This window comes from Eublepharis macularius, chromosome 1, assembly GCF_028583425.1.
Source record: "Eublepharis macularius isolate TG4126 chromosome 1, MPM_Emac_v1.0, whole genome shotgun sequence".
Classification (NCBI taxonomy): Eukaryota; Metazoa; Chordata; class Lepidosauria; order Squamata; family Eublepharidae; genus Eublepharis; species Eublepharis macularius.
In genome coordinates, this window is record NC_072790.1 from 111,854,081 (window position 1) to 111,867,700 (window position 13,620).

Consider the following 13,620-nt stretch of genomic DNA (forward strand, 5'->3'; position numbering starts at 1 on the left):
CTGAAAATCTTGTTGGTCTCTATAATGATTTTAAGTGTGTGTGTGTCTTTAAATGCTTGGTGTGGTACAGATGAAGAGTGGGGGGTGAAAGAGCAGGATGAATAAGTGAGATGATTGGTTGATGACTGATAGTGTGGGTGGAATGAACTTCAGTTTTTAGTTACTGAGCAGAGAAAGAACATTCAATCTGGGCAACGCAAGCAAGCTGTGTGCAGCCTGAGGGTGTCACTGTCTATGCATTTCTGAGAGAAATATTGAGTCTGGGAAGAGCAGGCTACCTGTGTGTAAGCCTGAGGGAATCCTCATTCTAGTTCATTTAGGCAACCTGTGTGGGAGCCTGAACTGTGTGTGTCTGTGAGAGAACATTCATCCTGCTTTGTGGTTTTGACAGGCAAACTGTGTGTGTGCCTGAGAGAAAGTCTATGTGTATTTGAGTGAGAGATTAATTTATCTGAAGCAGGCAAACTGTATGTGCACCTGAGAGAGAAAGTTAATGAAGATCTGTGAGACTGAGCCTATGTGAGGAAACTTTAAGAACTGAGGACTATCATCAAGCTTAAATACTAGAGTGACACAGATATGCTTCTTGTAAAAATAATTTTTTTTTTAAATCTCAGGGTATCTATCATTCCTATATATCCTATTCCTATCCTTAGGGCCAAATAGTCCCACGAAGGAGCCTGATGCTTGGGAATGTTATTAAAGGGGAAATTTAAATTTACTATTTTGGAATATAATTCCTTGTGGCAGCAATCTACCTGGTGGGTGTAAGAAGAGGGTTAAATAAAAAAATTAACAGAGAAAGAAGGGAGTGGTAACAGTCCCTAAGTGACACTGGATTCAAACCCTGCTCTTCTACTGCAGACCAACATGGCTACCTACCTGAAACTATCTTTTTGTAAGATTAATCTGAAACTCAGTTCCAATATGTTAAATTCACTTTTGTTTAAAAGATGCTTTTGACCACAGATACTCCACACTAGGTTTGCCAGTCTCCAGGTTCTCTCAGAATAACAGAATAACAACTGATCTCCAGGCTACAGAGATCAGTTCTCCTGGTGGAAATGGCAGCTTTGGAGAATGGACTCCTTGGCATTACATCCCTGCTGAGTTCCCTCCCCTCTTAACTCTACACCAGGAACCACTCCCTAATCTCCAGGAATTTCTCAAGCCAGAGTTGATAATCCTTTAACACTAACATTTACAGTAAATTACAACAAATTGGAAAAGAAACTGTATATGGATAAAGAAGTTTACTTTCCCTAAAGCATTTCTTCTACAAATCTTAATCTGAAATGGTCTTCAAGGAAACATGCAGAGTACTAGCTTTCCCTATTTGAACTGGTATCCTGGCAAAGTCCATAAAAATGCACAGTGTGTGCAGAGTGCAGACCCAGATTTAACAAGTATTGTTTGATCATTTATTGTGCCTTCCCTTGTTTATTTTGCTTGAGCCTACTTCTAATTCTCTCTATTGACACTGTAAATTGAATTTCCTAATAAGTGACTGTAAACATTGCGAAGGATACTGATATTACAAGTGCCAAGTTCTTACCTGGAGATGCAACTTTTTAAATTATGCAGCTTTATGAGAGAAATATAATTTAATAAGACACCTATTCATTCTCCTAGCTGACACTAATGCAAACTGAAATGCAAAATGCAACTCTTTCCCAAATCAATCTCCCTTATGGTTATTCACGTTTTATCTACAGTGTGGTCCTAAGCAGGGTTACATCCTTCTAATGCCACTGAAGTTAGTTAGGATTGCATTGTTAGCTTGCAAGTTCTAAGTTTCAAGCAATGACTTCATCATGGTCCATGACAAAAGATAAGCTTAACTGATGCTGATAATTGCTTGGGGTGGGGACATACTAACAAGAAAGGAGTGAAAAAATGCTCCATAAATGCACCACAAACTATAATTTTTTAACAAATATTTGGTCAGGTTATTTTTCTGGTACTCTAAGTAGATATGCAACTTAAAAGAACTGGTACTTTTCTATCCTGGAGACTGTATCCGCCTAGCTCGCCTTCATTCATCAACTGATCATAAAAACAAGTCCCTGCCAATTCCTCCAAAAGTGAAATTAATTTTCTTATTTTCTCAAAAGCTTGCTTAATCATGCAATAGTTATCTTCTAACCAATAAGTGGAAAAAGAACCTCCACACTCAAAACAGAATACAGAAGGTTGCACCCTGTCACATTTTACAACAGGAAGGGAAAGCCAAGCATTTTACTGGCACTTTAAACAAGTTCTAAATACAAATTCCCAGCAATAGAAATGCCACATTTAATTAGTTCTGAAAGCAAGCTATAAAAATCCTCCTATTGAGAGAGGAAAAGCTCTTACCTTTGGTAGCTATTCGAACACACTGAGTTTTGGTTTCCTATTAAGAAAGGAAATAGGAGGGAAAAAACAATTAGTTTACTGCTCAAGTAGCATCATCAGCAGTTCACATCAGCTTGAGGAGAGCTTAGAAAATTCAACAAAAGCTAATTTGATTAAACCTGCAAATCCATACATACTATGTAATATGTGTATTATAAGTCCCAAACAATGCTCTGTGAGGAACACATGGCTGTCACTTAAAGCAGCTGCCACACTTCTTCTGTCTGGTAATATGACATCACCCAACCCATGTTCCTTGCTGGCCCCCACTTTATAATAAATTGGAGCAGAAATTCTAAGTGTGATGTCATATCTAATGATTTCAATAACTAAAGGCTAAGAGAGAGATGAAGGGAGGAGAGCGCCACCAACAGTCACATGCCTCCCTACAGGAAGACTGGGGCGGGGGGGGCAGGAATAGGGGGAGGGGTGACTTAGCAAGTACAGGTTGATGTCATTTATGGGGTGAACGTAGAAGTGTTCTAGGAGTCTATGGAAAATCTATGGCTTTATGTCATGCCACTGATACAACAGCAATTTTTGGTTTATTTTTTCTCCTGCTGACCTACTAGGTGGCAGCAGCAAGGGGAGAGTGGCTGCTGCAGGCAGGAGATCTCCTGCCATAGAGGGAGAGCTAGGAAGCCTATTCTACTATCATGTAAAAATTCAATGTAAAAATGCAGATGCCACTTGTCATGGCGGATGCTGTTTGCAAAGTTTTTCACTTAATCAGTGTGATTCATAGAACTGAAAATTGGATTTTATCATAGCATACTGGTGTTGACTTCTACTCAGAGAATCTCTGTATGGACTTTGTAAAATGGGCACAATAGTGCCATGCATTGGATGCAAAATCAAAAAGAGTCCAGTAGCACCTTTAAGACTAACCAATTTTATTTTAGCCTACAATAAAATTGGTTAGTCTTAAAGGTGCTACTGGACTCTTTTTGATTTTGCTACCACAGACTAACACGGCTAACTCCTCTGCATCTATGCATTGGATGATCACTGTGAGAGATCAGAAGGCTTTGTTAATTTCCCCTGTCTACAGAGTCAGGGAGATCGCTGCTCAGAGGGTTTGTTAATTTCCAATTTGCCTCTGGAAGGCTCTGTCACTTCCACTTCTAAGAGCGGAACTACAAGTGACAAAAGGCACAGGTTGGACACTTGTCAGCTTCCCTCAAGTTTTGATGGGAAATGTAGGCAGCTTGGCGGAATGTTGGACAAGTGACAGTTGAAAAGTCCATTGGACAGCAGTCGGAGAGCCAAGCTGCAAGACCAGGATGTCTACATTTCCCATCAAAACTTGAGGGAAGCTGACAAGTGTCCAACCTGTGCCTTTTGTCACTTGTAGTTCCGCTCTAAGAGGTGAAGAGGAAATAAACATCCTGAGCAGGGATCCCTGGCTCTGTAGAGAGGAGAAATTGACAAAGCCTTCCAATCTCTTTTAAAACTCAGCTTCCCAGCTAACATTGTGACTCCCTTCACATGCTCCTCCTCGTGTAATTCATCACTTGTAGCTTGGCTCTCAGTGTTACAGTGTTTCCATCAGTACCAATGTAAGAATAAAACATGGTTAAGGTCAATGGGAGAAATAGATGATAGGGCAGGATGTATGCAATCTGTTCTCAATTCCTTCACCACAGTTAAATGACCAGGAGCATTGTATCTACACAAGCCCAATGAATCCTTGACATCTGTATTAATGCCTGTATAAATTCAACAGCCATGCATTAAAAAAAAATACTATAGAAATCTTCAGGAAAACCATCCAGCTTCACAGTGATACTGGCATACAGTTTCACTAGCTATGACATTTCCCCTATTTTGCTATGATCAACAGCTAATTTTTTTATAATTATAGACATTAGGCAAGAGTTCATTCTAAAGATTCAATGGTAGAGCCATCAGTAGCTGTGATGTCTTCATTATTAGCTGCAGCAGAAATCCAAATGGCGGGGTAGAAGTAGTTTTGGTTTCTTTTGAAAGCAGATTAACCTTCCTGGAGCCTATCAATCTAGTAGCAATCTCCCAGAAATCCCCCCCCTCTCCCCTTTTCTTGCCCCAACCATCTGCTACTAGGACACAATTACTAGAAGACAAGAGATTTCATGCAAGACTATACTTAATTCCTAAATGGAAGTTTTAAATATCTCAGCTACTATTTTGAATGCCATTTCCCTTTCCCATTACATTTATTTCCATTTACAAAAGAAATGATTCAGTGGCAGCAGCATGAGGTTTATCAAATCTTGTTGCTTTTCACACCTAGAGCTGCCTGCAGTATTTAACTTCCTGTTGCTTTGTTCTCCATCAGTATGCATACCAAAATAGAAACGGTACTCAACAGAGTCAAAATATCAAACAGTGAGGAAATAGCAATGGCGGTCTGCAGCCATACCTTTAGTACCTTCACAGCAGTCAAGCAATTTTGAAGCAAACTTGTATACTGAGAATTCTTACAAACATAGCGTGAGCATGGGGATTCCTTTACAATCAAGGGCTGATTTAGAAAACTTTTTTTATTTGAGGTTTGGTGTGCACCACCCTGAAAAGTTGGTAATGTTTTATTAACCTGCTGAGCAACCTGGATTTTGTTTATCCCGCAGCAATTTCATCTTCTGAACTGCATGAGCACTGAGAACAATAGGATGATGGCTATTTTCCTGGAAATGCAGAACCACAGATGGCTTAAATTATTTCACTGAAACTACTGCTCAAAGACTGATTAAATTTTCAAGCTGTAATGGCTACTATTACAATTATGTGGAATATGAATTACAGACGACTACACTGAATGAGAATAGAGGCAAAGGCAAGGATTCATATAGTACCAAAAGCAACGATTTTGGCCAAAATCCAGAGTCACATAAAGATATCAGCCAAGACAATGTGCCACAGGTGGGAAATTTTGGGATACAATTAATTTTTTCCGCCCTGCAATGTCTTTGGACATCTTTGGGCATGATGCAAGCACCACAAGCATAATTGTTTTTACTAATTACTTACCTGCAGCCTCTCTTTGACTAAAGGACTACAATGATGCTAGATAAACCTCTTTGAAAATGGAACTGTTGTTAAAAGATGTTTGCTATGTATCATTTGGAAGGGGATAGTATGTGTGTGCTGCTGCCTGAAGTTAAAAAGTTCAGGGATGCATACATGCAAGCAATGACTAAGGGGAAACATGGCAGAGATTTACAAAATTAGACAAAGGGTCAAGTAAAGTTGGTAGAAATGACTTTTTATCTGTGTCCTATAATAATACAACTTGGGGACACTCAATGAAGTTTATGGGAAGAACATTCAGGATAGACAACAGGAAATATGTTTTATCTTAGCAAGTAATTAAGTTGTTAAGTTCTCTATCATAGGATGTGGTGATGGCCACTAGTTTCAGTGATTTAAAACAGAATGGATAGGGCCATCAATTACTATTAGCCATGATGACTAAATAAAATCTCCAAGTTCAGAGGCAGCATCTCTAGAGGGCAACTGCATTGGACACCAAGGCTTGTATCCAGCTTGAGGATCTTTTAAGGGCATCTGGTTGGCCACTGTGTGAAACAGGTTCCTGGACCAGAAGCAGACCATTGCTTTGATCCACCATAGCAGCACTTATATTCTTTGTAAGGTGTCTTCTATCTAGATCAGAGCTATAAGCAAGCAGTACAGGTTTTTACCAGATATACATCTGACTTGATCCATAAGGAAATCGACTTACCTTCTCAACACTGCTCATTGCTTGGAAATAGATGTTATACCCTTTACGAGGAGTCAAAGGTGGATTCCAGAAGCCTTGATAAGTTCTGTTATCACCAACTGTGAAAGGGGCTGGTTCAGGAAGGTTACCAGGTGGCAGTTCCGCAGCAAAATAATATGGTGAGCCACCATTCAAAGCATTATGATATGTGACAGGAATCTGGTAGCAATCCATTGCTCCAGTTTCTCGTTTGGTTCGATGAGGATGCAACTCTTCAACAACAATCTGGTAGGCACTATTCAAACCAACAGACAAACATTACTTATAAGATGGTGTCAAAACTATAACACACAAAGGTATATTACACCAAATGGTAATACATTCAGATCAAGCAAACAGACTAAGAGATAAAACACTCTTGGAAAAAACAGGTTTGCACTTAGCTGTAACTGATGTTCATTAAGTAGCCACCAGTGCTGTCACAAATGGGCTCTGCACATGAGCACAGGCCTGCCACAGGAGAAACTCCACAGAACAGTGAGGTGCTCTTTGGCCCTGTCACACACCATCCCCCCCCCCCGCCTTTTCTGAGGTAGAATGTCCTTCCCTCCATTCTCTCTGCTGCCAGTGGAGAGCTCAATCAAGTTGCACTATGAAAAAGTAAGCTCAAACCGGGGCAGTGCAGTGTGTGACTGCACTGGTGAACATCAGTTCATTTTCATTGTTGTGGTCACAGTGCAGTCTTACATGGCATAAAAAGATGGTGGGTTTAAGGCTCTTACCAGAATAATGACTGCTACACTACTTTTCCTACAGCTGTATCCCTTGATGACCTGACATGCATGACGTAGTGTGTAACAAAGGTTGTAGAGGAAGAACAAGTAGCAGCCCTGCAGATGAATTTGATGGAGAATTCAGCTCGGAATGCTGCAGAAGTAGCATGTGATCACGCTCATGAAAAATGTTAAAAATTTTGTTTCTGAGATGCTGGAGTGGTTGTAGGTGAATGGGCTCTTTGACTCTTTGACTCTGATAACACCTACGGCCTTGACTGTTACTGCTCTGATGACTTCTGTACCCTGACTGTAGGGTATAAGGTCCAAAATGTTGGTTTCTGTATTTATAAGAGTACAGCCTGAAATAGGACTAAGGCTTAAAAATGGTTGGAACTGAGCAACCCCCAATTTACAAGCTGTAAAAATGTTCTTGCAAATTCTGTCCAGTGCATCATCCATTTTAGAGCTAAAGAACTCTGTCTACAAAGGGTAAGTCTTCAATCCAGGCCATGGTTTCACTGGACAGAGGTTGATCTGAATCATGAGTGTCTTCTCAGTGCTATGGCTGTGGCCAGATGGCATGCGGCACAGTCTGCTATGTGGTTTGAAGAGTTTATTTGATTCTTAGCTAGTTTGGACGTTTTTTACTGAAGCACCTTAGCTAGTTTCTTTTTATCCTGTGGGAGCAACTCTAAATATGGCCAGTTGATTTCAGGCCATAATCGATTGATGGTTGGCAACCTTAAAGAGCAGCACAAAGGATGCGTAACATTCCTACCATAACTATGTAGTTTACAGCATTCTCTGTCCACAGGGGCTATGTGTTGTTGGCCCCATTGTTAATCTTGCAAGGCTAACACTATAATGGAATTTGATATAGGATGCATAAACAAGTAGGGATGCATATCCTGGCCGGCGTGGTACATGTTTTCTATCTATTTAGAAGATGTGGAACTGATGCAGGATGTTGCCATGGTTCTGTAGTCCAAGAGCTAGGTGCTGGTGTGCCATGGAGTGCCAGCTCCCATTGTTATGGGGCCTATATCATCATTCTGAGGATCCTTAACTCCCCATCTGATAACAAGACCATAGCTAGCTAGGTGATGGGGCCAGAATTAGCTGAAATCATCACCCTAAAAACAGGGTCCTGGGTCCTAGGGTGGAGCCACATAGATCTCAGTTTCTAGGGAACTGGCCATTCTTATCAGTTGTATGCTGTACAGCCTATGATTTTCAATTGGAGATTGCTTGGAGTCATCGTGATGGATCTAATGCCACATCCACTTCCAAATCTGAGTGATCTGATGAAACTGATTGTGCAGAATGCTCTCTGACTGCTAGAATTGATGGTCCTGGAACTGACTCCCCTTGTGTAGAGTGCCCTTGGGAGGAGACAAGTGGATGGTTTTCCAAAGATGAATGATTCCTTCTACAGAAGTCTACATCACAATTGAAAGGTGGCACCCATGGGTACGCAAAAGCATAAAAACCCTCCATGTATGGTGCGGATGGAGGATACAGCTCTGCATATAAGGAAGAGGTGGAGCTGTGTTAGAACAGGAGGTGAGTTAATGCACCTGCATTAACACCTGTAATTTGGAGATCAGCTCCAGTGTGATGTGGGCACAGATGGTCTAGGATATGGAGTGCCAGCTCCCATTGTTATAGGGCCCATATCATCATTCTGAGGATCCTCAACTCCCCATCTGATAACAAAACCATAGAGGGAGGCTGTGACAATAGTTGCAGATGCAGAGAGAGGGTTCTTGGGATTGCCAGAACCAGGCCAGGTAGTCTTTTAGATGCTGTATGAGTAAAACACAACCTCTTCTCCCCTGAATGTACTTAATTCTGAGTGCTTTGTCTTCTTCTTGGTCAGTGGCTCCGAACTACTGTGTCTGGCTGATAGGGACAATGGTGTCAACTGTATTAGTTCAGACACTGCTCTTGGAACCAATGGAAGATTGGGTGGAACCGAGGCTGCTTGCTACCAAGACTTCGAAGAGGCCAGCAATATGGTCAAAGTGGCCTGCTTTTAGATAGGAGTCATTAAAGGTTTCTCCCAATCTAGATGCTTTATTATGCTCACCTTAGGTGTGAACTTGCAGAAAACTTTACACTTTCCCATATCTTGCTCTTCATTAACTCAAAACAGACAGCACTGATGACCATTTGTCTGCGACATCTTTGTGCCACATTTGGTAAACTTTTTAAAGACGGCCCTCTGAGACATGGTTAATATATTCAGCTGATATTTGGAGTGCTGAGGAAATCATGGTCAAAGAGCATCCCAGTCAATCAAGGCTAGTTTTGACAAAAGAGAGCCTGTGAGGGGACCAACTCCAGAAGAGCAAGAAAATATAAGTCAGAAAATGAGAAGCCAAAAAAATATCTACAGACTACAGAAAATAGGAGCATCAGAGAGAGAGAGAGAGAACTGAGAGAAGGGTGCTCCCCTTCCCCTTCAGTGTGCCAGAAAAAAGTGGGGGGAAATGACACAAAATGCCATCAGGGAATGCCTCATGGTTTCATGGAGCTCTAAAAGTTTCTCCCATGGCAGGACTGAATGCATGCACAGCACCCACATGGAACTGCACTGTGACCACAACAGTGCAGTTCCTGATAACTATTTTCATCATAACTAGTGGGTGGATTGTTTAATTTTCTATCTTTCCCCCCTTATTCATCCAATACTAATCACCCAGAATACCTAATTAAACACTGGAAAAACCCTTCTGAACATTAAAGAAAAATTTGAAGCATTATGCTATAAAGCAGTCCAAGATGGGACTGATGTTATACACAAACATTTGTATTAGATTAAGCCTTCTACAGAATCTGAAATAAGCACAAGCCTTTGGAATGATATTATAGAAAGTTCAGCATCAAGGCCTAACAAGACTGCCTCCAAGCAGTGCCCAAAGCCCCAAATTGCAGTTGTCATATTATTAAGAGACAGAATGTGCTGACAGGCATTTCCACCTCTTGACCTTGCTACGCTATCTAGCTTGGCTCACAGCTACGAAGATCTAAAGTATAAGCGACATTCAATAATACAAGCACAGATGGACAGAAATCTGTCCACTCCCTCCAAATAGTTTGCCTCCTTTCCCGATAGCTACCACTGTCAAAAACATTGCAAACTGCTGATGCAGATGGCGTTCAGCCTATTTTAAAAAAATAACCACCAACTTCAACTTAAACTTGCCAATACCTTCCTTGAAATGACAGCTTTTGGTCATTTCTCATAAAAATCTCATTTTAGCAGATAGTGTAATTATAATTCTTCTTTTCCCTATAGGGGAAAGAAGCAAAAAACTGAAACATTAGACTAATTGATAATTCAGGACTCAGATGTTCTGATAGAAGGTGCCATAAAGGACAAAGGCAAATTTAACTCTTTTAAGATACGTAACAGCAAAGAACATATTTCAAGTATTTTAAAATGTCCCTGTACAGTAAGCCCTCCACATATACGATTTATATACCAAAAGCTGGGTGAAAAATACTTACAGTAGGCAGGCAACTTGCAGACATAAACAACACATGAATAAGCAATATTTTCTGCTATTTTTGATTTGTAACCACAAATGCTCCCTCCTGTAAAGCCCTACACTTCTTACTTCTACTACCTATGGAACACATCTCTTGTGGTTAAAAAGATCAGACTGCAGATTTCATTCTTTTATGTATCCCCTGCATACATTACCTCTCACTTCCCTTTTCAGACCACATCAGCATTATGACTGTAACTGATGAAGATCTGAAGTCAGTTTCCAAGCCCAGTTGCATCAAAACAACTCAGGATTAAATCAGCAGGCTTCTAATTTGGGGACTGTGACAGATTCGTCTAAAAAATGCTGGGATTCCCAGGTACTGCATCCAGCGGGAGGCTGGCGAATGCTTGAAACAGCAGCAAGGAGGGAAGGATGATTGACAGGTCCCTTCCCCCTCCTGTGGCTAGCCTGAAAGGGCAGCTGGTATTAGACTGATGAGCTGACAGTTGGTGTTAAGAGAAGGAGAGGGTTAGAGTTGCAGCAAATAGAAGAGTAGCGGGTGGCAGCCTGACATCTGACCAGAGAGTGTCAGCCAGAGAGTCCTCTGGGTGAGGAAGGAAGGGAAAAGTGTACCTTTACAGAAAAAAAAACCATTGTTTATGAAGCACTTTTAGTCCTTGGACTGACACAGGACAGACAGCACTAACTTTTGCTGAGATCTAGGAACCTGTATTGGGCCAAGGAAGTAGATAGAAAGGAGTCTCCCCTTTGGCCAAAGGAACAGGGTTATAGCTTTGGTATAACTATAACTCCTGCCCCATATCTGTAAAGGGTTTGGACTCGGTGGAGTACCCTGAGGTCTGCAGAAAAAGGGATGATGTGCTGTGTGTGTGTGTAGAATTGTAGCACCTAACTTGTGAAGGAGTGTCAAAGAAAGAACTCATTGTAGAGGTTTTAGGTTTGATAGCACCAACCTCTCATATCCAAGTCAGCAACTTAATAAACCATACCAAGTGTTTTGTGCCCCACACTAGTGAAGTAATCTGTGCAAAACCCTCTTTGTTACTTCAGTTTTTAAGTACCAGCCTACATTCCTACCTATCCAACCTACCTCTAAATAAACCTTCTGTTTCCTTTTAAAACTCCATAAGCCTCGTGTGGCAGTTTCTTTCTTTTTTCTAAGGGAAAGGCAAGCCCCTGATCTCCTCGCTCTACTTAGACTTGGCTGGGTAACATCACAACCTATACGTTGAGGGTGGGACAATAAAGAAAGCTGAAGCTACAAAAACAACCACGCTACTAAAGGCTCCTGAACCCAGTAAACAGCTTCATATGCCTTAGGAGGAGAATTTTACCTCAGAGTAAGGGAAGGTCGGCCCAAGCTTGAGTTAACCAAGAGTTTGCAACAGGGATACTTTGTAACACTACAGGACTTTGTTAACAAGTATTTATTATAAACATGTAGAGCCTGTTTATGGTAGGGAGAATCATATGAGTGCAACCTTGGATCCATTTGGATCCATATGACCTGGGTCAGATGCAAACAAATGTGCACACTAAAAGTGTAAGTTATCACATAAACAAGAAAACCAAAGATAATCTTGAACTGCCCTTATCTCCAGAACTAAGCAAATTACAATCCTACAAGTTTGCGACAATACAAAATATTAGAAAAAAATTTAAAAATGCCTCTATATTTCATATGTTAAAACTTCATGTCATCTCTAGGGATGTTCATTCTGACATATCTGGTCTGAATATATACTTGAAAAATGCAGTTGGTGTTAACAGAAGGTGTATGCTTGTGTCTGTGTCAGTGTCTTGCCAGGTCTGGCTGGCTGACTTAGCTTGGATTCTCTGGTTGTGCTGAGTTTGCCACATTGGCCCTGCGTTCTGCTTGACTTGTGTGGTATGACATTGGTTCTTTTGGGCTTACGACAGTGTCCCTTGCTTCAGTTGGTTTGACTTGGATTCTTTGGTTTGCCAGTGATGTATTGGGCTTGTCACATTAACATGTGGTTCTGCTGAGATTTTCTGGTTTGACATTGGTTTGGTTTGACTTCTTGGTTCTCTTTGCATTTGGAGACTTTGGGCCAGTGGTTGCTTACTCTTGTGCATTTGCTATTAGCTCTCCCCAGGAGAAAGCATGCATTCCCTCCCCCCCATAGGAAACAATGGAGACAACTGGATGGCTGTGAAGCACCTTGTTCAAGGGCCCATAAAATTGGACTCCTTGGTTCAATTCGCTTGAATCTTGGGTGTTCTTTAGCAGTCAGGCAGCACTAGGCCCCCTTTCCATTTTGGTATCTTTTGGCTGAAAAACAGCCATTGCATTCCCATAGTCCCCTGTACGGAAACTGAATAATTCTGGAAACCCACCTCCCATCTGAAACAGTATGAGACCTGAATCCCCCCAAATACTGGTATTTATGCCCTTCCCAAAATTTGAATCTGAAAAATGCCAGTGTTTTTCAGTTGCACATCCCTAGTTATGACTGCTTTGCAGAGCTTTTGTTTTAAGATTTTGCTTTGGACCAACATGGCTATCTGGGACTGTCTGTAGAAATAATATGTGTTTGCTTCATTTTCTATCTTATGGATCAAGACAATAATAATAGGTCAGGATCAAAGTTTTGTACAAGCAACTGGATTACCCTTTTGGGAACACAGACATTTCATGCTTGCCTTTGCAGACACTCTCATAGCATTCTTGCAGGCTGCCAAGATAAAATAATTGACAAGATTTCTGCTCCCCTAAGTGCCAGAAGATCAGTAAATGTGTCAATTTCAATATCCAGCCAATTTAGAAGAATAAGGGTCAGGGGAGAGTGAAAATAGAGTGCAATATATGTAAGCATGAGGGGAGTGAGCACTGTTTAATGTTTTATTTATTTATCATTCAGTTCAGAATCTATGTTTCAACATAAAACTAAGATCTCATTCAGGAATGCAGTAATTCAAGATGGCAATAGAGGGATAACTTGAGTTTTTCTATTTCGAGGCAGCTAAAGTTTAACTGCCAAAAATTATCCTGTACTGGTCAACTTCATACTGCAGAGTGAACACCTGGATAATGAACAATCGCTGCATTTAGAAAACTAGCATATTAGAACAACGGCTAGATTCCCATAAAAAGTGAGCTTTTTATATGACCCCCCCCCCCCCAACAGCAGTTTGAAGCAATATAGCCTAGGAAAGTTTTACCTTACCTATTCTTTGTGTGAATTAGTGAGACAGGAGTAAGCCTATG

At 40.9% G+C, this 13,620-nt stretch overlaps 1 protein-coding gene across 4 annotated transcripts in view; it reads right to left on the reverse strand.

Moving 5' to 3' along the window:
- Positions 1-13,620, reverse strand: part of PTPRK (protein tyrosine phosphatase receptor type K) — a 610,223-nt gene that overhangs the window by 89,945 nt on the left and 506,658 nt on the right. For all 4 annotated transcript variants that reach the window (XM_054970457.1, XM_054970449.1, XM_054970440.1 and 1 more), the window contains exons 12-13: positions 6,119-6,392; positions 2,356-2,392 (exon numbers count right to left, since the gene is read on the reverse strand). In XM_054970457.1, coding sequence (XP_054826432.1) covers positions 2,356-2,392; positions 6,119-6,392 — 311 coding nt within the window. The remainder of the gene's footprint in view (positions 1-2,355; positions 2,393-6,118; positions 6,393-13,620) is intronic.